At 50.4% G+C, this 24,745-nt stretch overlaps 1 protein-coding gene across 3 annotated transcripts in view; it reads right to left on the reverse strand.

Annotated features, from left to right (window-relative positions):
* Positions 1–15,405: 15,405 nt before the first annotated feature.
* The window catches only part of arrdc2 (arrestin domain containing 2), a 40,445-nt gene continuing 31,105 nt past the window's right edge, over positions 15,406–24,745 (reverse strand). For 2 of the 3 annotated variants that reach the window (XM_070859563.1, XM_070859565.1), the window contains exons 2-8: positions 22,955–23,024; positions 22,243–22,390; positions 21,397–21,499; positions 20,167–20,423; positions 19,834–19,996; positions 19,154–19,317; positions 15,406–17,780 (exon numbers count right to left, since the gene is read on the reverse strand). In XM_070859563.1, coding sequence (XP_070715664.1) covers positions 17,727–17,780; positions 19,154–19,317; positions 19,834–19,996; positions 20,167–20,423; positions 21,397–21,499; positions 22,243–22,390; positions 22,955–23,024 — 959 coding nt within the window. In that variant the 3' untranslated portion in view covers positions 15,406–17,726. The remainder of the gene's footprint in view (positions 17,781–19,153; positions 19,318–19,833; positions 19,997–20,166; positions 20,424–21,396; positions 21,500–22,242; positions 22,391–22,954; positions 23,025–24,745) is intronic. The other variant, XM_070859564.1, reaches the window with a different exon arrangement.

The following is a 24,745-nucleotide window of genomic DNA, read 5'->3' on the forward strand; positions in this document are numbered from 1 at the left end:
CCCCTGAGCTCACTGACCTACATTGGCTCCCGGTTAAGCAATGCCTCGATTTCAAAATTCTCATCCTTGTTTTCAAATCCCTCTATGGCCTCGCCCCTCCCTATCTCTGTAATCTCCTCCAGCCCCACAACCCCCCGAGATGTCTGCGCTCCTCTAATTCTGCCCTCTTGAGCATCCCTGATTATAATCTCTCAACCATTGGTGGCCGTGCTTTCTGTTGCCTGGGCCCCAACCTGTGGGAGCACCTTTACCACACGGACTGCAGCGGTTCAAGAAGGCGGCTCACCACCACCTTCTCAAGGGGCAATTAGGGATGGGCAATAAATGCCGGCCTTGCCAGCGACGCCCACATCCCAAAACGAATTAAAAATGAATGAGTCTGTTTCTAACTGCTCGGTCCCATTCCATCATAATTATCGACACCTCTTATCACAGCACCCCACAATTTCCTCCGTTCTTAAGAAAACGGTCCCAATTTTGCAACTCTTCTTCGTATTTGTTCTTCCTCATACCAGGCAACATCCGAGTGCTGCTCCCTCCCTCTATTGCTTCACCATCTTTCCTATAGAGTGGAGCCCAAAACTGTACACAGTCCTCCAATTGTTCTCTTAACTCGGCACAACAACAACACCCTGCATTTATATAGCATCTTTAACGTAGCAAAACGTCCCAAGGCACTTCCCAGGATGGTAATCAGACAAAATTTGACACCGATCTACATAAGGTGATATTAGGACAGGTGACCGAAAGCTTGGTCAAAGAGGAAGGTTTTGAGGAGGAGAGAGAGAGGCGGAGAGGTTTAGGGAGGGAATTCCAGAGTTTGGGGTCCAGGCAGCTGAAGGCACGGTCAAAACTGTACACTGGTGGAGCGATTAAAATTGGGGATGCTCAAGAAGCCAGAATTGGAGGAGCGCAGAGATCTCGGAGGCTGGCCAGGAGAGCTTTGGAATATTTTGGTCTGGAGGTAACAAAATCATGGATGAGGTTTTCAGCAGCAGATGGACTGAGGCACAGTTGGAGACAGGCGATATTATGGTGGTGGAAGGAGGCCTTTAAGGAAGGAGTATGAGGGTAACATTTCCTATTGCATGTTCCCAGCATACTCATTGGAGTTCAGAAGAATGAGAGGTGATCTTATTGAAATTTATAAAATAATGATCAAGGGGTATGGTGAGAAAGCAGGAATGGGGTACTGAAGTTGCATGTTCAGCCATGAACTCATTGAATGGCGGTGCAGGTTAGAAGGGCCGAATGGCCTACTCCTGCACCTATTTTCTATGTTTCTCTATGAGGGGACTCGACAAGGTGGATGCAGAGAGGATATTTTCACTCATAGGGGAAACTAAAACTACGGGACATAGTCTTAGAATAAGGGGCCGCCCATTTAAAACTGAGATGAGGAAAAATTTCTTCTCTCAGAGGGTTGTAAATCTGTGGAATTCTCTGCCCCAGAGAGCTGTAGAGGCTGGGTCATTGAATATATTTAAGAGAGAGATAGACAGATTTTTGAGCAATAAGGGAGTGAAGGGTTATGGGGAGCGGGCAGGGAAGTGGAGCTGAGCCCATGATCAGATCAGTCATGATCTTATTGAATGGCGGAGCAGGCTCGAGGGGCCAAATGGCCGACTCCTGCTCCTATTTCTTGTGTTCTGATGTTCCCCGCATGGCTGGAAGCAATCCTGCCAATCCAGCTGCTTTTCCGGGCAGGGAACCTGCGTCACAGACGTCACACACACGCTGTGGAGTTAGCGTGTCAGGAAACACAACCTTCCGAGCTTCCCGCTGTCTCCTGGGTCCCCCCACCCTCTCCCCCTCCTCCGCAACGTGCGGTTGGGACGCGGGAACCGCCAGCCCAAAATGACAATCAGTGGAAATCTGAAACAGACACAGAATCTCCTGAAAGGACAGTACACAGCAGGTCTGCCAGTTCGTGAGAGGGAAACACCACGAATTGTTCACTCATCATCATCAGAACCAAGCCAGGCCCTTACTGAGTCTGCACGAAGCAAACCGGGGAGGACGGGGGCGGGGGAGAGAACATTGAACCCATTATCCCCTCTTTGTGACAGCAGTCAGTTATAGGAACATAGGAACAGGAGGAGGCCATTCAGCCCCTCGAGCCTGCCCCGCCATTCAATGAGACCACAGCTGATCCGTATTGTAACTCCATCTACCCGCCTTGGTTCTGTAACCCTTAATACCCTTCCCCAACAAAATCTAACAATCTCAGTTTTGAAATGTCCAATTGACCCCTGGCACCCACAGATTTTCGGGGGAGAGAGTTCCCGATTCCCACTGCCCTTTGTGTGAAGAAGTGCTTCCTGACATCACCCTGAACGGCCTGGCTCTAATTTTAAGGTCCTGCCCCTTGTTCTGGACTCCCCCCACCCGAGGGAATAGTTTCTCTCGATCGACCCCATCAACTCCTTTAATCATCTTAAACACCTCGATCAGATCTCCCCTTAATCTTCTACACTCGAGGGAATACAGGCCCAGTCTGTGCAACCTGCCCTCGGGATTTAACCCTTTCAGCCAGCAGTCAGTACTCTTGGTTCTCGATTTTAACCCCATTCTTTTGTTTTGTTCTGACGTATTAAGCATTTTAAAAATTCATTCTCGGGATATGGGCTTCACCGGCAAGGCTGGCATTTATTGCCCGTCCTTAGTTTCCCAGGTTTGACATCTGGAAAATGGTACAAGACACAGGAAAAACTGCGGATCTATAGGACACGGAGTCAGGAGTCTATAGGGTGCAGAGGCAGGAATCTATGGGATACGTAGCCAGGAATATATAGGATTTGGAGCCAGGAATATATAGGATACAGAGCCAGGAATATATAGGACACCATGACAGGAATCTATAGGATATGGAGGCAGGAATCTATAGGATATTGAGCCAAGAATATATAGGACAGAGCCAGGAATATGTAGGACACCGAGCCAGAAATCTAGAGGACACCATAACAGGATTCTATGGGATATGGAGCCATGAATCTATAGGATATTGAGCCAGGGATCTATAAGGTACAGCGCTAGGATTCTATAGGACACAGGGTGAAGAATCTACTGCATGCAGCGCCACAAATCTATAGGACATAGTGCCAGAAATCTATAGGATGCAGAGCCAGGAATCAATAGGGTATGGAGCCAGGAATCGATAGATCACGGAGCCATGCATCTATAGGATATAGAGCTAAGAATCAATTGGACATGGAGCCAGGAATCCAAAGAACATGGAGCCAGGAATCTATAGGACATGGAGCCAGAAATCCATAGGCACATAGTCAGGAATCTATAGGCCACTGAGTCTGAAATCTCTAGGATACAGAGCCTGGAACCTATAGGATACAGAGTCAGTTGGAAATCTATCGGATCCTGAGCTGGTTGGAAGTCTATAGGCTACCAAAGTTAGTTGGACATCTATGGATTTAGAGGCAGCTGGGAATGTATGTGATGCAGGGTCTGGGAATCTATAGGGCACATAGCCAATTGGCAGTCCATGGGATACTGAGCCAGCTGAGAATCAATAGGTTACACGACCAGATAGTAAACTGTGTGGAGTTGCGAGACGGGGATTTGTAGAGTCTGTACAGGAATCTCCGGGATACAGAGCCGGTTGGGTCTATAATGTACGGGGCCAGTCAAGAATCAATAATATATAGATTCTTGTCATGAATCCAGACAATCATGGGATTGGAGGTAATATACTGGCATGGATTGAGGATTGGTTACTGGACAGAGAGTAGGAATAAACGGGTCATTTTCGGGTTGGCAGACTGTAACTAGTGGGGTACCACAAGGATCAGTGCCTGGGCCCCAGCTATTCACAATCTATATCAATGATTTGGATGAAGGGACCAAGTGTAATATATCCAAGGTTGCTGATGATACAAAGCTAGGTGGGAATGTAAGTTGTGAGGAGGATACAAAGAGGCTTCAAGGGGATATAGACAGGCTAAGTGAGTGGGCAAGAACATGGCAAATGGAATATAATGTGGAGAAATGTGAGGTTATCCACTTTGGTAGGAAAAAAAATCTTATTGAATGGCGGAGCAGGCTCGAGGGGCCGAATGGCCGACTCATTAATCAGGCGGTGTCCGGTCCACATCAGAAGACACCAGGCTTGTTATGTGAGGGATTGTTTCCCTCACTCCTGGATACAAAAAAATGTGCATTTATAAAGCATAATATCTCAAAGCTCTTTACAGCCAATGAAGTACTTTTGAAGTGTAGTCACTGTTGTAATGTAGAGAACGTGACAGCCAACAAACGCAGCAAGCTCCCACAAACAGCACTGTGATAATGACCAGATAATCTGTCTTTAGATGTTAAGAACATAAGAACATAAGAATTAGGAACAGGAGTAGGCCATCTAGCCCCTCGAGCCTGCTCCGCCATTCAACAAGATCATGGCTGATCTGGTCGTGGACTCAGCTCCACTTACCCGCCCGCTCCCCGTAACCCTTAATTCCTTATTGGTTAAAAATCTATTTATCTGTGATTTGAATACATTCAATGAGCTAGCCTCAACTGCTTCCTTGGGCAGAGAATTCCACAGATTCACAACCCTCTGGGAGAAGAAATTCTTTCTCAACTCGGTTTTAAATTGACTCCCCCGTATTTTGAGGCTGTGCCCCCTAGTTCTAGTCTCCCCGACCAGTGGAAACAACCTCTCTGCCTCCATCTTGTCTATCCCTTTCATTATTTTAAATGTTTCTATAAGATCACCCCTCATCCTTCTGAACTCCAACGAGTAAAGACCCAGTCTATTCAATCTATCATCATAAGATAGCCCCCTCATCTCCGGAATCAGCCTCGTGAATCGTCTCTGTATCCCCTCCAAAGCTAGTATATCCTTCCTTAAGTAAGGTGACCAAAACTGCACGCAGTACTCCAGGTGCGGCCTCACCAATACCCTATACAGTTGCAGCAGGACCTCCCTGCTTTTGTACTCCATCCCTCTCGCAATGAAGGCCAACATTCCATTCGCCTTCCTGATTACCTGCTGCACCTGCAAACTAACTTTTTGGGATTCATGCACAAGGACCCCCAGGTCCCTCTGCACCGCAGCATGTTGTAATTTCTCCCCATTCAAATAATATTCCCTTTTACTGTTTTTTTTCCCAAGGTGGATGACCTCACATTTTCCAACATTGTATTCCATCTGCCAAACCTTAGCCCATTGGCTTAACCTATCTAAATCTCTTTGCAGCCTCTCTGTGTCCTCTACACAATCCGCTTTCCCACTAATCTTTGTGTCATCTGCAAATTTTGTTACACTACACTCTGTCCCCTCTTCCAGGTCATCTATGTATATTGTAAACAGTTGTGGTCCCAGCACTGATCCCTGTGGCACACCACTAACCACCGGTTTCCAACCCGAAAAGGACCCATTTATCCCGACTCTCTGCTTTCTGTTAGCCAGCCAATTCTCTATCCATGCTGATACATTTCCTCTGACTCCGCGTATCTTTATCTTCTGCGGCACCTTATAGAATGCCTTTTGGAAATCTAAATACACCACATCCATCGGTACACCTCTATCCACCATGCTCGTTATATCCTCAAAGAATTCCAGTAAATTAGTTAAACATGATTTCCCCTTCCTGAATCTATGTTGCGTCTGCTTGATTGCACTGTTCCTATCTTGATGTCCTGCTATTTCTTCCTTAATGATAGCTTCAAGCATTTTCCCCACTACAGATGTTAAACTAACCGGCCTATAATTACCTGCCTTTTGTCTGCCCCCTTTTTTAAACAGAGACGTTACATTAGCTGCTTTCCAATCTGCTGGTACCTCCCCAGAGTCCAGCGAATTTTAGTAGATTATAACGAATGCATCTGCTATCTTCCGCCATCTCTTTTAATACCCTGGGATGCATTTCATCAGGATCAGGGGACTTGTCTACCTTGAGTCCCATTAGCCTGTCCAGCACTACCTCCCTAGTGATAGTGATTGTCTCAAGGTCCTCCCTTCCCACATTCCCGTGACCAGCAATTTTTGGCATGGTTTTTGTGTCTTCCACTGTGAAGACCGAAGCAAAATAATTGTTTAAGGTCTCAGCCATTTCCACATTTCCCATTATTAAATCCCCCTTCTCATCTTCTAAGGGTCCAACATTTATTTTAGTCACTCTCTTCCGTTTTATATATCGATAAAAGCTTTTACTATCTGTTTTTATGTTTTGCGCAAGTTTACTTTTGTAATCTATCTTTCCTTTCTTTATTGCTTTCTTAGTCATTCTTTGCTGTCGTTTAAAATTAGCCCAATCTTCTAGTTTCCCACTAACCTTGGCCACCTTATACGCATTGGTTTTTAATTTGATACTCTCCTTTAATTCCTTGGTTATCCACGGCTGGTTATCCCTTCTCTTACCGCCGTTCTTTTTCACTGGAATATATTTTTGTTGAGCACTATGAAAGAGCTCCTTAAAAGACCTCCACTGTTCCTCAATTGTGCCACCGTTTAGTCTGTGTTCTCAGCCTACTTTAGCCAACTCTGCCCTCATCCCACTGTAGTCCCCTTTGTTTAAGCATAGTATGCTCATTTGAGACATTACTTCCTCAGCCTCAATCTGTATTACAAATTCAACCATACTGTGATCACTCATTCCGAGAGGATCTTTTACTAGGAGATCGTTTATTATTCCTGTCTCATTACACAGGACCAGATCTAAGATAGCTTGCTCCCTTGTAGGTTCTGTAACATACTGTTCTAAGAAACAATCCCGCATGCATTCTATGAATTCCTCCTCCAGACTGCGATTTGATTTGACCAATCAATATGTAGGTTAAAATCCTCCATGATTACTGCCGTTCCTTTTTCACATGCCTCTATTATTCCCTTGATTATTGTCCGCCCCACCATGAAGTTATTATTTCGGGGCCTATAAACTACACCCACCAGTGACTTTTTCCCCTTACTATCTCTAATCTCCACCCACAATGATTCAACATTTTGTTCATTAGAGCTAATATCATCTCTCACAACTGCCCTGATATCATCCTTTATTAACAGAGCTACCCCACCTCCTTTTCCTTCTTGTCTATCCTTCCGAATTGTCAGATACCCCTGTCTGTTTAATTCCCAGTCTTGGCCACCCTGCAACCACGTTTCTGTAATGGCCACCAAATCATACCCATTTGTAATGATTTGTGCCGTCAACTCATTTACTTTATTTTGAATGCTGCGTGCGTTCAGGTAGAGTGTTTTAATACTAGTTTTTAAACCATGATTTTTAGTTTTGACCCCTCCTGCAGCCCCTTTATATTCATACATATTGTCCCTTCCTATCACCTTGTGGTTTACACTTACCCCAGTGCTACTCTGCTCTGTTGCTTCCTGCCTTTTGCATTCTTTCTTGGGGTCCTGTTCATCTGAGCTCTCACCCACTCTAACTAGCTCAGAGCCCTCTCCTGGGTTCCGAATACTCCTCGCATTGAGGCACCGAGCTTTCAGGCTTGCCTTTTTATTACACTTTGACCCTTTAGAATTTTGCTGTACATTGGCCCTTTTTGTTTTTTGTCTTGGGTTTCTCTGCCCTCCACTTTTACTCATCTCCTTTCTGTCTTTTGCTTCTGTCTCCATTTTGTTTCCCTTTGTCTCCCTGCATTGGTTCCCATCCCCCTGCCATATTAATTTAACTCCTCCCCAACAGCACTTGCAAACACTCCCTCTGGGACAATGGTTCCAGTCCTGCCCAGGTGCAGACCGGTTGGTTGATGGATAAATATTGGCCCCAGGACCCGGGAGAACTCACCCACTCTTCTTCAAAATAGTGGCCATGGGATCGTTTACGTCTACCTGAGAGGGCAGACGGGGCCTTGGTTTAACTTCTCATCCGAAAGACGGCACCTCCGACAGTGTAGCGCTCCCTCAGTACTGTCCTCCGACAGTGCAGCACTCCCTCAGCACTGCCCCTCCGACAGTGCGGCACTCCCTCAGCACTGCCCCTCCGACAGTGCGGCACTCCCTCAGCACTGCCCCTCCGACAGTGCGGCACTCCCTCAGCACTGCCCCTCCGACAGTGCGGCACTCCCTCAGCACTGCCCCTCCGACAGTGCGGCACTCCCTCAGTACTGCCCCTCTGACAGTGCGGCGCTCCCTCAGTACTGCACTGGGAGTGTCAGCCTGGATTCTGTGCTCAAGTCTCTGGAATAGGAGTCGAACCCACAACCTTCTGACTCAGAGGTTGAGGCCGGCTACCAGGACTAAGGCTGCTGGGTTTCCCGGACCACACTGTGGGGACTGAGTGGTTGACCATAGCTCAGATACTGAAATGGTACGGATTGGTGAACCGTACGATGGGTTCGGGAGGGATTCGTGCCAAAAGGCACCTCATCTAAACCCCCCCGAAAAATAATCAGGAAAATATTTGCACAAGATGTCCCTTAATTCACAAAGCAAGAATTGCTGTAGCACAGAATGTGCGCGGGTTGGAGAAGTCACTCAATCCCTGTCAACATCAAACTGCGTAACGATTGCAAATAATTAAAATAAACAGTTGGGGACAGAATTAGTTCTTGGCTCTGTCCTGCTCTGAACTTTCCTTTTGGCTCCGCTGTACAGTCAGGCGGGTTGTAGGGAGGGAGAGGAAAGATATTTACAAATCCCCCTCCCTCCCCAGCAGTGAAATAGTTTGGGATGAGAAGGCAAGGTGGGAGGGGAGGTCATTAAATCGCGCACCCGTGCCGATCACGAATATCCCGATAACGTCTCCAATAGCGCCGGCTCCCGCTTGTTGTTGCAATTCAGGGAAGGTATGCTGATTCCCAGAACACAGGTCAGAATAACAGGGTGAGGGAGCTCACAGCCAAGGCTACACTTCACAGCTGTGCGCTGAAATTAAAACCCGGCGGAATGCATTATACAAGATTCTAAAACCAGTCCGGGCTTCTCCGGGTCTGGTCACCGGCCAACTCCTGATGTCAGCATTGCCTGCTCTGGGGGAGGGGGGGTCGGCCGACAGAGACACTTCCCCAAAAGCCCAGCGGTTTGCAAACAACTTGCATTTATACACTGCAGCCTAAACATCCCCAGCCCTCACAGCAGCGACTGTTGAAACACCATTTCCCCATGGCAAGAAACTCCGATGGTTCTCGGTCAGATTTACCGCAATGTCATCGTTCCCGAGAGCTCAGCTTCAGACACGGACCTGACTGACCCACAGCAGAACCCCTCGGCATACAGCCCCACAACCCTCTCTCATCTCTGCGCTCCTCCAATTCTCGCTCCTTCCGCATCCCCCGATTTCCGTTGCTCATCGCTCCATCGAACGTCTCATCCGAAAGACGGCCCCTCCGACAGTGCGGCACTCCCTCAGTACTGCCCCTCCGACAGTGCGGCACTCCCTCAGTACTGCCCCTCCGACAGTGCGGCGCTCCCTCAGTACTGCCCCTCCAACAGTGCGGCGCTCCCTCAGTACTGCCCCTCCGACAGTGCGGCGCCCCCCCAGCACTGCCCCTCCGACAGTGCGGCCCTCCCTCAACACCGCCCCTCCGACACTCCCTCAGCACCGCACCTCCGACACTCCCTCAGCACCGCACCTCCGACACTCCCCCAGTACAGCCCCTCCGACACTCCCTCAGTACAGCCCCTCCGACACTCCCTCAGTACAGCCCCTCCGACACTCCCTCAGTACAGCCCCTCCGACAGTGCGGCGCTCCTTCAGTACTGCCCCTCCGACAGTGCGGCGCTCCCTCAGTACTGCCCCTCCGACAGTGCGGCGCTCCCTCAGTACTGCCCCCCAGACAGTACGGCGCTCCCTCAGTACTGCCCCTCCGACAGTGCGGCACTCCCTCAGTACTGCCCCTCCGACAGTGCGGCGCTCCCTCAGTACTGCCCCCCAGACAGTACGGCGCTCCCTCAGTACTGCCCCCCAGACAGTACGGCACTCCCTCAGTACTGCCCCTCCGACAGTGCGGCGCTCCCTCAGTACTGCCCCTCCGACAGTGCGGCGCTCTCTCAGTACTGCCCCTCCAACAGTGCGGCGCTCCCTCAGTACTGCCCCTCCGACAGTGCGGCGCTCCCTCAGTACTGCCCCTCCAACAGTGCGGCGCTCCCTCAGTACTGCCCCTCCGACAGTGCGGCGCCCCCCCAGCACTGCCCCTCCGACAGTGAGGCCCTCCCTCAACACCGCCCCTCCGACACTCCCTCAGCACCGCACCTCCGACACTCCCTCAGCACCGCACCTCCGACACTCCCCCAGTACTGCCCCTCCGACACTCCCTCAGTACAGCCCCTCCGACACTCCCTCAGTACAGCCCCTCCGACACTCCCTCAGTACAGCCCCTCCGACAGTGCGGCGCTCCTTCAGTACTGCCCCTCCGACAGTGCGGCGCTCCCTCAGTACTGCCCCTCCGACAGTGCGGCACTCCCTCAGTACTGCCCCTCCGACAGTGCGGCGCTCCCTCAGTACTGCCCCTCCGACAGTGCGGCGCTCTCTCAGTACTGCCCCTCCAACAGTGCGGCGCTCCCTCAGTACTGCCCCTCCGACAGTGCGGCGCCCCCCCAGCACTGCCCCTCCGACAGTGCGGCCCTCCCTCAACACCGCCCCTCCGACACTCCCTCAGCACCGCACCTCCGACACTCCCTCAGCACCGCACCTCCGACACTCCCCCAGTACAGCCCCTCCGACACTCCATCAGTACAGCCCCTCCGACACTCCCTCAGTACAGCCCCTCCGACACTCCCTCAGTACAGCCCCTCCGACAGTGCGGCGCTCCTTCAGTACTGCCCCTCCGACAGTGCGGCGCTCCCTCAGTACTGCCCCTCCGACAGTGCGGCGCTCCCTCAGTACTGCCCCTCCGACAGTGCAGCACTCCCTCAGCACTGCCCCTCCGACAGTGCGGCACTCCCTCAGCACTGCCCCTCCCACAGTGCAGCACTCCCTCAGCACTGCCCCTCCGACAGTGCGGCACTCCCTCAGTACTTCCCCTCCGACAGTGCGGCACTCCCTCAGTACTTCCCCTCTGACAGTGCATCACTCCTTCAGTACTGCCCTCCGACAGTGCGGCACTCCCTCAGTGCTGCCCTCCGACAGTGCGGCACTCCCTCAGTATTGCCCCTCTGACAGTGCGGCACTCCCTCAGTGCTGCCCTCCGACAGTGTGGCACTCCCTCAGTATTGCCTCTCCAACAGTGCGGCGCTCCCTCAGTACTGCCCTCTGACAGTGCGACGCTCCCTCGGTACTGCACTGCAGTGTCAGCCTGGATTTATTTTTCATGCTCAATGTGCTGCCCACTGAGCCACATAAAGAAAAACTTGCATTTCTATAGTGCCTTTGACAACCACCGGACGTCTCGAAGCACTTTACAGCCAATGAAGTACTTTTGGAGTGTAGTCACTGTTGTAATGTAAGAAACGCGGCCGCCAATTTTCGCACAGCAAGCTCCCACATACAGCAATGTGATAAAGACCAGATCATCTGATGTTTTTGTTCTGTTGATTGAGGGATAAATATTGGTTCCAGGACACTGGGGATAACTCCCCTGCTCTTCAAAATAGTGGCCATGGGATCTTTTACATCCACCTGAAAAACGGCTCCTCCAACAGTGCAGCGCTCCCTCAGCACTGCACTGGAGTATCAGCCTGGATTTACGTGCTCCAGTTCTGGGGGGGGGGGGGGGACTTGAACCCACAACTTTCTGGCTCAGAGGCAGGAGTGCTCCCCACTGAGCCACAGCTGACACTATAAGGAGATATTAGGACAGGTGACCAAAAGCTTGGTTGAAGAGATATGTTTTAAAGAGCATCTTAAAGGAGGAGGTGGCGAGGTTTAGGGAGGGAGTTCCAGAGCTTAGGGCACAGGCAGCTGAAGGCACGGCCACCAATGGCCAGAATTGGAGAAGCGCAGAGATGTCGGAGGGTTGTAGGGCTGTATGCCGTAGGGGTTGACCAATGGGTTCTGATGTGTGTCAGTCAGGATTGTGCTCGAAGCGGAGATCTTGGGAACATTGACATTGCGGTAAATCTGACCGTGAACCATCGGAGTTTCTTGCCGTGCAGAATGTGGGACAGTCCGATTTTTCCACGGGGTTGGACTTTGCCCGGGGACTCAATACTCAGCGAATCAATGAAGAGCAGCGGGGATGGGCTGATTGGATAGCTCTTGCCGCGTTTCCCACATTACAACAGTGACTACACTCCAAAAGTACTTCATTGGCTGTAAAGCGCTTTGAGACGTCAGGTGGTCATGAAAGGTGCTACGTAAATGCAAGTCTTTCTTTTTTCGTTCTCTTTGAAAGAGCCGGCATAGGCAGGACGGGCCGAATGGCCCTCGTCAGTGCCAATACCTCTGCTGTCTCTCCTCTCTTAACGGCGCTGGCAGGAGATTCTCAAGCACTCGCTGCCCTTTGGTAAAGGGAAAAACAATTTACATTTATGTTGTGGCTTCCACCTCCATCAGCGTTTTCTCTTTGTGGCCTTTGGTGTCTCAATGGACTGCCCGTACAGAGGAGGATCTCCCTTGGACTGTCCTCAACCTTGAGCATCGGAGCACCCCGGGCCTGGCGAGTCAAAATCTTTCAGCCTGTGCTCCTGAATCTCCGCCCTGTGACCCTCGACCCTCCCCCTGTAACCCTCGACCCTCCCTCTGTGACCCTCAACACCCCCCCATGACCCTCGGCCCTCCCCCGTGACCCTCGACCCCCCCCATCCCCCTAACCAAAAGCTGTGGGTAGATGGACCTTGGCAGAGGATGGAGTTGGGGCACGTAGTAATGCCCCACATGGTGCAATACCTGGCCATCACACACACACACACACCTGAGCTCACAGGTAACAATGGCCGTTGTATGGAGTCGTGCCACCCTGGCTCAGTCGGTATTGCGAGTCGCTGTTCAATATAGCGCTGTGCTGGAATGGAGGGGTCTTATTGATTTGATACTACAGCGACTGCAGTCTACGTGGATTACTGTTGCCCAGTAGTCAGTGTGGGAGTTGCTCAACTCTCTGTGCCGATCGCTCGTTTGTTGATAATGTGAGACTTTTAGAAAATGAAGAATCCTTGCTGCAGTAATTGTCACCTGCGGACTTCGCAATGTGAAAAATGCAAGATCAGACGGGCACAGATCTCGGTGTGGGCCGCAGGTAATGTCCCCCGTCCTCCCTCCTCCACAGCGATGATATCGGGGTTGACGTCGATGTACGTGTGGATAGTCAGATTATAAACCACACCGACAGGGCAGCGGCTGTTTCTGGAGATGGGGAAGTTTACATAGCTCATCGTCTCTGCAAAATTGAAGTGAAACTAAGCAAGGGTCAACAACCTGTATTTATAGTTTGCGGAGGACACTAAGCTGGGTGGCGGTGAGCTGTGAGGAGGACGCTATGAGGCTGCAGGGTGACTTGGACAGGTTAGGTGAGTGGGCAAATGCATGGCAGAGGCAGTATAATGTGGATAAATGTGAGGTTATCCACTTTGGGGGCAAAAACGCAAAGACATAGAAACATAGAAACATAGAAAATAGGTGCAGGAGTAGGCCATTCGGCCCTTCTAGCCTGCACCGCCATTCAATGAGTTCATGGCTGAACATTCAACTTCAGTACCCCATTCCTGCTTTCTCGCCATACCCCTTGATCCCCCTAGCAGTAAGGACCTCATCTAACTCCTTTTTGAATATATTTAGTGAATTGGCCTCAACAACTTTCTGTGGTAGAGAATTCCACAGGTTCACCACTCTCTGGGTGAAGAAGTTCCTCCGCATCTCGGTCCTAAATGGCTTACCCCTTATCCTTAGACTGTGACCCCTGGTTCTGGACTTCCCCAACATTGGGAACATTCTTCCTGCATCTAACCTGTCTAACCCCGTCAGAATTTTATATGTTTCTATGAGGTCCCCTCTCATTCTTCTGAACTCCAGTGAATACAAGCCCAGTTGATCCAGTCTTTCTTGATAGGTCAGTCCCGCCATCCCGGGAATCACCTATCAAGATTATCTGAATGGTGGCAGATTAGGAAAAGGGGAGGTGCAACGAGACCTGGGTGTCATGGTACATCAGTCATTGAAAGTAGGCATGCAGGTACAGCAGGGGGTGAAGGTGGCAAATGGTATGTTGACCTTCATAGCTAGAGGATTTGAATAGAGGAGCAGGGAGGTCATACTGCAGTTGTACTGGGCCTTGGTGAGGAGTCACCTGGAATATTGTGTTCAGGTTTGGTCTCCTAATCTGAGGAAGGACGTTCTTGCAATTGAGGGAGTGCAGCGAAGGTTCACCAGACTGATTCCCGGGATAGCCGGACTGACATATGAGGAGAGACTGGATCAACTGGGCTTTATACATTGGAGTTTAAAATGATGAGAGGGGATCTCATAGAAACATACAAGATTCTGACGGGGCGAGACAGGTTAGATGTGGGAAGAATGTTCCCGATGTTGTGGAAGTCCAGAACCAGGGGACACAGTCTTAGGATAAGGGGTAAGCCATTTAGGGCTGAGATGAGGAGAAACTTCTTCACTCAGTTGTTAACCTGTGGAATTCCCTACCGCAGAGAGTTGTTGATGCCAGTTCATTGGATATATTCAGGAGAGGGTTAGATATGGCCCTTACGGCTAAAGAGATCAAGGGGTATGGAGAGAAAACAGGAAAGGGGTACTGGGGGAATGATCAGCCATGATCTTATCGAATGGTGGTGCAGGCTCGCAGGGCCGAATGGCCTATACCTGCACCTAATTTCTATGTTTCTATAGCAACTTTAACGTACGCGCTTCACAGGAGCGATCATCAAACAAAATTTGACAACAGAGTCACATAAGGAGATATTAGGACAGTGTCAGTGTGGCTCAGTGGGCAGCACTCTCACCTGAGTCAGAAGGTTGTGGGTTCAAGTCCCACTCCAGGGGACTAGAGCACAAAAATCTAGGTTGACACTCCCAGAGCTGCAGTGTCGGAGGTGCCGTCTTTAAACTCCAACTCTCGCACTGACTACTGGGAAACAGTTGCTCTCTCGGGTGGATGTAAAAGATCCCAGGGCACTATTTCGAAGAAGAGCAGGGAAGTTCTCCCCGGTGTCCTGGGGCCAATATTTATCCCTCAATCAACATCACGAACAGATTATTTGGTCATTATCTCATTGCTGTGTGTAGGAGCTTGCGGTGCACAAATTGGCTGCTGCGTTTCCTACATTACAACAGTGACTATACTTCAAAAGTACTTCATTGGCTGTAAAGCGCTTTGGGACGGTCCGGTGGTCGTGAAAGGCGCTATAGAAATGCAAGTCTTTCTTTCTTTAGGACAGGTGACCAGAAGCTTGGTCAAAGAGGCAGTCAGGAGATGGAGCCCGCACTGTTGGCCTCAGTATCACACTGCATGGCACATGTACCAACAGGCGGGGGAGGTGAGTGGGCGGCTTCAACAATTTCCGTTAACAATATCAGACAAGATAAAAAAGACCAAATCGTGGGAGAGTTTCTCTTATAATGTTTTATTGTAAAGAACAAAAAAAATACAAAAATATCTTTTCTTTTTACAAAAAAAAGACACAATCGAACAGTCTGAAAAACGTGTCGGATTTTATACACAATGGAAGATGGATTTACGTTCAATCTTCGTCCGTACAGTAACGGGAAACATTTTCCATAACTCCCCTGCCCCTCCCCCAACACTGGCTGGGTGGATTCATCACGTGACCGCCCGTCTTTAATCGCCCCGCCCTCACTCTCCCGCCATTGGTTGTCCAGCACGCCCATCCTCACGGCACCCCGCCCCACCGCCAATCGGAAGGCAAACAGACTCTTCCTCACCTCCCCTCCCCCCCCCCCCCCGATTGGACAATGTTTGACAGAGGGCCTTTTTATGCCATCTCCAATATTTTTATAACCAATAAATGTGCAATGAAAAAAAAACATTTTTAAAAAAGAAAATAAGTGCACTTATGATTTTTCTCCCTGGTTTGTTGCTCGGAGCAGTGTCCCGGAGAGCAATCTTTAATTCCTGGAGGGTTGGCGAACCCTAACCTCACCCACTGGGTCATTACCAGCCCATCACAAGGAGTTGTCATCGTGGCTCTTCAAGCCTCAAACTTTACTTCAACAAAATAAAATAGGCAAGGCAACAGTCAAAAAACATTCTCAGTTCCTCGCTGAATTAGTGGTTTAAATACAGAGAGAAGTTGCCTCCTCTTCTGAGGCAGCAAGAGGCCTAGCAACCTGGTCAGGTTACAGGCCCAACTCCACAATAACGGAGATGTCCAATTCATTGACGTGATCATGTCTCTGTCTCGCTCTCTCTCTCTCTCTCTGTCTGTCCCATTACACATTATTTACAATGAAGGCCCTTAATGTGTTAACAGGGACATTGAAAAACCAAATTATTAGAGTTTTGCAGATCCCGCTATCATGACGCATGAATCAGCGTTACCGTGAGTGACCATGTCTGGTCACCATTGGGCAGCGATTCTCTCAAACTTGTGCCACCGTCCTCTTACTTGCTGGAATTCCTTCCCAAAAACCTCCTCTGCTTCTCCACCTCGCCCCTTTTTTAAAAAAAAAACCTGCTCAAAACCCACGACTGCTGACCAATCACCTCTCCTCATCTCGCTCTTCCTGATTTGCTGTCCATTTCTCCTTATGCCCATCTGGGGGGAAAACCCTGGGACAGTTTGTTTTTACATAAACGTTAAAGGCACAGTATGAATACAAATGGTTATTGCTCAGGGCTCTGAAAGAAATCACCTTTACGTAATAAATATCCTCAGCTCGAGATATTCTGCCTAACCCTTAACCCACACCCCTACCCTCACAGGTGTTTGACACCCAAGAGGGGTTTCTTGGACTTTGGACTGGAGGGCTGGGCCAAAGGGAATTGCATGGAGGAATAGTTCTTGAAAATTTCCTTTGAACTTACTTTTTAAAAAAAATAATACTCATCCCTCTCCCATTGAAAGCCAAACGCTCCCACCCACTGGTTTGTTGACTGCCAGTGGGAACCCATTCCCTCTCCAGAGGCAGTACGTGTATTGGCAGAGGTGGGTGGTCGGAACAATACAGATTAGCGAATCGCACTGTCGAGAGACGGGCGGCGCACACAAGCGAGGGAGTAAATCTGGAAAGATTTGCTTGGCGACGTCTGTGCCTAACCCGCGCCGAATCTCGAGCCTCGGCGTCTTAACCTGGGGTGGACCCCTAGATTTCGGTAGGCGTACGGGAGCCGACGGTCAAAGACAGACACACTCAAGCGCGCCCACCCCCACTTCCTCCCCAATCTCCGACGTGCACTATACCCAGTCTGTACAAGTTTGGAGGCGCAAAGCAGAACAGCAGCAAGCTTGGTGGGGGGCAGGACGGACGCACGCAACACCCCAACAGTCGGGAGGAGGGGGGCGGGGGGAGGGAAAGGAGGTCCGGGCCGGTTTAACCACCGCCCACAACCAATACGCAGAGAAGGCCCCTTCGCCCGTCCTGGCATGGCTGCCCCCCTCAAGACGGCGGCAGCATGGAACTGTTCGATAAGATGCCGAGCTCGGCAGAGCAGAGTGCCCAAAAAGAGATGGCAAAACAGCACAGCTAGAGGGGAGAACGATGTGTGAGGATCCCAATCTGGCTGGTACCGTCTCCACAGAGGTCACAGGTCATCCGCTCTGCCCCTTTACAAGGGCTGGCCCTGTTCCTTTTCGGCATGGCAGTATCCAGAATGTCCTCTCGAGGTGCCTGCGTAGTGTCCCAAGGCCCTCAAGGCGGTTTTAAAATTTCTCTTCTGTTTTTGGTTTGCATGTCGAGGTGAATTCTTCAGCAGGTCATACAGCGGCGACGCATGTCCGATCTCTGGGGATGAGGATCAATCTGTAGAAAACACACAAAATGGAAAAGCGTGCGTGAGAGAAAGAAAAAGAAAGGTTTACATTTATATAGCACCTTTCATGCTCATCGGAAGTCTCAAAGTGCTTTACAGCCAATGAAGTACTTTGAGTGTGGTCACTGTTGTAATGTGGGAAACGCAGCAGCCAAATTGCGCACAGCAAGCTCCCACACACAGCAATGTGATAATGACCCAGATAATCTGTTTTTAGTGATGTTGGTTGAGGGATAAATATTGACTCGGAGGATAATTCCCCTGCTCCTCTTCTAAATAGTGGCCTTAGGATCTTTTACATCCACTTGAGGGGGCAGACGAGGTCTCGGTTTAACGTCTCATCTGAAAGACGGATTGTGTGTGTTGGCCAGGCGAGGGGTGCACAAGAGGAAACGACTTTAGAAACAGACAAGAGCGGGGCAGCACAGAGACAGATCACGCAAAGGTGCGTTGCAGGTTAAGGCCACAAAAACAAAGCAAGCACGGCAGCAGGAAGTGGTATTGACATGGCCTGACAACGGAGCACATTAACATCATCTTCGGTTACTCCGTCATAGACTACGGCTTTGCTCAGCTAACTGTGAAGCTTCTACACCTCAGAATATGAAACAGGCTGGGATCTTTCTCACACTCAGAAATGTTCGTTGAATTCTGAACTTTAACGCCCAGGGAAAAGACTTTCTAAAACTAGCAATGCAGGTTAATGAGGTCATTAGATAAAAGCGAACCGGGTACTGGGGTTCATTTCTAAAGGGACAGTGTTGAAAAGCAGCAAAGTTATGTTAACTTGTATACAAACTTGGTTAGGCCACACTTGGAGTTACTGTGAACAGTTTTGGTTGCCATTATAAAAAGGGGTGTGGAGACACTGGAGAAGGTGCAAGGAAGATTTACAGGATGATACCAGAACTGAGGTTATAACCATCAGGAAAGACTGAACAGAAAAGAGAAGGCTGAGGGGTGGCCTGATGGAGGTCTGTAAGGTTATGAAAGGGTTCGATAGGGTAGATGTAGAGAAGATGTTTCCCCTTGTGGGGGAGATCAGAACTAGGGACCATCAATATAAGACAGTGTTAATAAATCCAATGGGGAATTCAGGAGAAACTTCTTTACCCAGAGAGGGGTGAGAATGTGGAACTCACTGCCACAGGGAGGGGTTGAGGCAAATAGTATCGATGCATTTAAGGGGAAGCTGGATAAACACACGAGGGAGAAGGGAATAGAAGGATATGGTGGTTGGGTGAGATGGAGAGGGGTGGGAGGGGGCTGGTGTGGAGCATAAACCCCGGCACGGAGCGGTGGGGCTGAATGGCCTGTTTCTGAGCTGTACATTCCATGCAAGAAAAGGTTTGAGAGATCTTACCTCAGAGTAAATGGGCGGAGGGCGATATCGGAACTCCTGCACATAGGCAAAGAATGGTCGCTCCAGTAATCCTCCCAGCTCCTCCTCATCCTCCGGGATGGACAGTCTTTGGTCCGTCCGCTCAGCCTCTTCATCCGAAACCACCGCTGAGTACTCAGGGGGAGCTGGAAGAGAATCAGGTCAACGTTAGGACAAAGCTGGAAGTAGAGGGGGTGGAAATTTAACAAAAGGAACTGAACTCTCCCACAGCCCACCAGCGAGGGGGGAGGGGCCAGGGACACAGCGGTTAGCCACAAAGCCTTGAAGGTGATAGACGGGGACTGCTGCTGTACTCAGTGGGTCACTCCCCACTTCTCAAAGGAAGAGGAGGAGGCCATTCAGCCCCTCGAGCCTGTGCCGCCATTCAATGAGATCACAGCTGATCAGTGTCTGAACTCCATCTACCCGACTTGGTTCCGTAACCCTTAATACCCTTACCCCACAAAAGTCTAGCAATCCCAATTTTGAAATTTTCAATTTCCCCCCCTCCGCCGCCCCGCCTTCCCAGCCTCAACAGCTTTTGGGGGAGGGGTGAGGGTGGGGGGCCAGGGTTCTGAGAGCACGCAGTCCGCTGCTCCGCCCCCACCCCCATAGTTCCACGTGCGACACGGAGGGAGGGAGGGGCGAGGCGAGGTACTCACGCTCGGGTCTCTCTGGGAGGGCGAGGCGTAGCCAGTCAATGTCCACGCTGTACTGGCTCCCAACGCTGGACGTACGGCTGCCGAACGGGTGCAGGGGGATGGTCCCGATCACCAGGGGCAGCTCCAGCGACAGCTTCGACGTGCCCGGGATTTCAACATAAACCTGAAACCGCCAAACACAATCATTCCTCCCGTTACAAAAGGCCTCGGTCCACAGAAAGAAAACTAGAAAATAATTTGTTCCATCTCACACACACACACACACACCACCTCTCTCTCTCTCTCTCTCTCTCTCTCTCTCTCTCTCCACTCCACCATCCCGCGCTCACTTACCCGCAGTACGTACTCCACACGAATCACCCGGCACTGGAGGAGGGAGGGGGAGACGGGCGGGATCTTCAGGGGACGGCCATGCCAAGACCCCCTCTTGCGGGTAGCGACCCCCTCCCCCTGCAGGGTCGCCACCACGGACTTCTTCTGCTTCATGGTGCCCCTGGCGATAAAGGTCTGCATCTGGACGATGGCCGCTTTGGGCATCACTGTGCGGGAGCAGCAATTGTCCACCTCAGCAAAAATGGGGATCACCTCGCCTGGGGAAACAAAAGCAGGGTTACCGTCATGGACACACACGGAGGGGGGGGGGGGTCATTTTAGCCGGACGCACTGGATGGGAACCCCGGGGGATGGGCATGGAACACCGCTTTTATCCCATGCCCCATATTGCTCCGCACTGACCCCAGTGGGGAATAAAAATCAGGAGACATGCAAGACAGGCATCAGATTCCCGAGGGGCGATTAGCTCAACGTTGCCTCACACACATGATCTCCCCTCAAAACACCATTCCTGCCCCACCTCCGCCTTGTGCGTTTTGCATCGCCATAGGAACGGGAGGAGGCCATTCAGCCCCTCGGGCCTGCTCCACTATTCTATCAGATCACGGCCGATCTGTACCTCAACCCCATTTACCTGCATTTGCTCTGTATCCCCTCGATATCCCTTACCCAATAAATATCTATTCATCGCAGTCTTGAAGGTTTCAATTGACTCCCAGCATCCACCTCTGAACGGCCTGGCTCTAATTTTAAGGTGATGCTCCCTTGTTCTGAGCTTGCCCCACCAGAGGGAATAGTTTCTCCGTATCTATTCTATCGAATCCCTTTTATCATCTTAAACACCTCGATTAGATCACCCCTCAACCGTCTAAACGCAAGGCAATACTAGTTCAGTCTGTGCAACCTGCCCCCACAATTGGACCCTTTAAGGCCCCGTATTATTCTGGTGAACTTGCACTGGATGTAAAAGATCCCACATCAACTATGTCAAAGAAGAGCAGGGGATATCTCCCCATTGTCCTGGACAATATTTATCCCTCAATCAACATCACTAAAACGTTATCTGGTCATTATCACATTGCTGTCTGTGGGAGCTTGCTGTGCGCAAATTGGCTGCTGCATTTCCCACATTACAACAGTGACTACACTCCAGAGGACGTGAAAGGCGCTATAGAAATGCAAGTTCTTTTTTTTTAACGAATAAAGGATGTTTTGTGAAAATTCTCTTACCTGGCGTGTAGCCTTTCCGGTCAATCTTTGCTGTCAGGGACACGTGACCCAGGTTACAGTACCAGACACGAGCCAACTTCTCTTTTGTACCTGCCTGAGGAGCCTGGTGGGAGCAAGGGGAGAACCTTAAGTCACAGGGAACGAGAAAAGGCCAGTTACCTCATCAATCCCACTCATCCCACAGCCCATGGACACTCTCCCCTATCACGGCCTCTACCCTCCCATTTAATCTCCGGAGAAAGTTGTCCATAAACATTCCATGATCCCCCTTGCAAAAAGGGAATCGAACAGAATTTCAGAATATTCATCCTGACCTGCTACTCGACAGTAAAAACCATCACGCTCCAGCCTGTCTTTTACAGCACAGAACCATTGTGTCCCTTTGTGTGAAGAAGTGCTCCCTGCCATCACCCTGAACGGCCTGGCTCTAATTTTAAGGTCCTGCCCCTTGTTCTGGACTCCCCCCACCCGAGGGAATAGTTTCTCTCGATCAACTCCATCGACTCCTTAAATCATCTTAAACACCTCGATCAGATCTCCCTCTCAGTCTGCTAAACTCGAGGGAATACAGGCTCAGTCTGTGCAACCTGCCCTCTTAAATTTAACCCTTTCAGCCCCGGTATCACCCTGGGGAATCTGCGCTGCTCCCCCTCCGAGGCCAATATACCCTCCCCGAGGGGCGGAGCCCAGGACTGGACATGGTTACTCCCGATGGGGTCTGAACAGAGCTTTATATAACTATAACACCACTTCCCCTTTGTATCCCAATCCCCTTGAGATAATGGTAAGATACAAACAGCTGACCATAATCGCTGGATCTTAGCGTTGATGGGGGGCCGGGCTTACCAGCAATGAGGGGGTGTTAATGTCGATGGGCTCGATCACCGTGAACTCTCGTTTGATTTTCTTCACGGTGGCCCACGGACGGTGAAGCTTGGCTTTAACCCAGTACCGCACGCTGCCGTGTTTCCCCTCGAAGGAGGTCACCAAGTTCCTGCAGGCAGGGAGGGAGAGGGGGAAAAACACAAAATACACACATTAACAAACACGGTGGGGAAAAAATAAAATTGGCACAAATTGCAGGATTATTAAATGGAAACATGTTCTAGAGCAGCGTTGCTATTAAGAACTGGTTGGTTTATTAACAAAGGTTTAACAATCACACGACACATTACCAATTCATCCACTAGGCTCACAACTGTATACCTCATCGTGGATGACCTAGATTCAACTGACTGGGGTTTTATTGAGTCTTGTGAACATCATGTGACTGGCTAAGCCACTCACAATGCAACAGCTCTACAAACCTGTGAGCATGCTCACATGCGCAGACATTATGGCAGCCAGTTGCATTATCCTGGAAGCCAATAGGGAGATATGATGGGGGCCAATGATTGGAACATGACAAGCAAACTTCGTGGGGTCTCTTGTCGATTAAAGCCTTCCTCCCCAACCATCTACTATAGCGACTTGGAGGTCAGGAATCCAGCGAGTGGTTCTACAGGGCAGCAATTACCCTCGGGCAGTCTGGGAATTAGCGAGCAGTTCGGATACTCACTCTTCAGGAAGCTGGAAGCTGAACGGGAATTCGTGTCGACCAGCCTGGAGAACAGTGACTTCACCATTATCTGAAATGGAAGAGACAAAACATTTAAAATCAATGGCTCGCTATCCGATATCGCCGTACTGATGTGTTAGTTTGAGAGCTCAGGACACAAAGGTGCGATGGAGACTATCCATTGGCCTCTTCTCCTCGATGTGGGAATTAACAAAAATTAAAAACTGACCCCCTCCTCAACACGCTTCCCTCCTGAAGCTCGTGGGTTCAAGCCCCACCCCAACACTGGAGCCCATAAGCCAAGCTGACACTCCAGGACAGTGCTGATGGAGCGCCGCACTGTCGGAGGAGCGGTGCTGAGGGAGCGCCGCACTGTCGGAGGGGCGGTGCTGAGGGAGCGCCGCACTGTCGGAGGTTTCGTCTTTTGGATGAGATGTTAACCCAAAGCCCCATCTGCCCTCTCAGATGGGTATAAAAGATCCCATGGCCACTGTTTCAAAGAAGAGCAGGGGAGTTCTCCCCAGTGTCCTGGCCAATATTTGTCCCTCAACCAACATCACTAAAACTCATTATCTGGTCATGATCTCTGTGGTTTGTGAGAGCTTGCTGTGCCAAATTAGTGTTTACCCCATCACACCACTTCAGAAAAGTACGTACTTGGCTGTGCAGCTTTTTGGGGTTTGCGGATGTCAGAAAAGGCACTGCAGAAATGCAAACTCTTTGGCATCCAGCACTAGGACATTGTACAGCCACAGTCGGGAGATCACAACTTCAAACTGAATACCAAAGTTTTCTTTTTGTCCAATGAATGTTGGGGGAGGGGAAGGAAATGGAAGCGTATGCCTGGAGTAAGATTGCCGACTGGAACCAGGTAGAACCTGCAGTTGCTGAACCCCAACTTAATGGAAGTCCAATATGATGTGGCCTGCTCCTCAATGATCAATTTACAAATCACAGCACATCACTTCTCCCACCCCCAACCTGCTTTCAAACACCCCCACCTCCCCCCCAAAGTTAGATGACACTGGGAGGTCTTGCTAAAGAAAGATGCCTTGCCTTACCCGTGCCAGGATATTTTTGGGGTTGTCTGTTTCTTGTCAAATTGGGTTGCCTTAGCAACAGCAAGGCTGATGTAATGAGAAGAAATCGACGGGTTCCAACTACTGCTCGCCAAGGCTTCCACCTCCCGCTTTGAAGCTAAATCTAACAGATCTCCACACACAGGGTCAGTCAACAAAAGATGGGTCCCACCGTCAACGGGACAGTCACAAGTTGATGATCTTTTTTTAAAAATATATTTATATATATGCGATTCGATGACCTTCGGACTCTCTAGGCGGGTCAACTCTGTCGGAATGTTCCGGATGGCTAGCCACCCACATTCCACAGGGGAGTGAAGATCGTTGGCGCGATGCCAGACCGCGCTGATGATCAGCGAACCCAATCGCTCTCGGGTTCAGCCAAATGGCCTCTGCCCGAGTGCTAATGACACGAGCGAGTGGTGAGTCAGCCCGAGGTGACAAGAGCGTCGACAAGAGGAATCCTCATCGTCAGCTTTGGGAAACCAAGCCGAGGGCAACGGGCCTCCACGAGGCTTCCGAGGAAGGCGATGGTGGTCGGGTCGGGCAGTGTCGATGAGGTGGATCCCAAGCCTTGGGTCCTCAAAGACTGTCGGAGGGAAAAGGAAGACTGAGGGAGGCGAGGAGTCCAATAGTGTCGAAGAGTAGGAGAAAGTGCAACGAATTTCGGTTTCAACTCACGGGGTGGGGGGGTGACGGGGGGAGGGGGGGG

Source organism: Pristiophorus japonicus, chromosome 18 (assembly GCF_044704955.1).
Source record: "Pristiophorus japonicus isolate sPriJap1 chromosome 18, sPriJap1.hap1, whole genome shotgun sequence".
Lineage (NCBI taxonomy): Eukaryota > Metazoa > Chordata > Chondrichthyes > Pristiophoridae > Pristiophorus > Pristiophorus japonicus.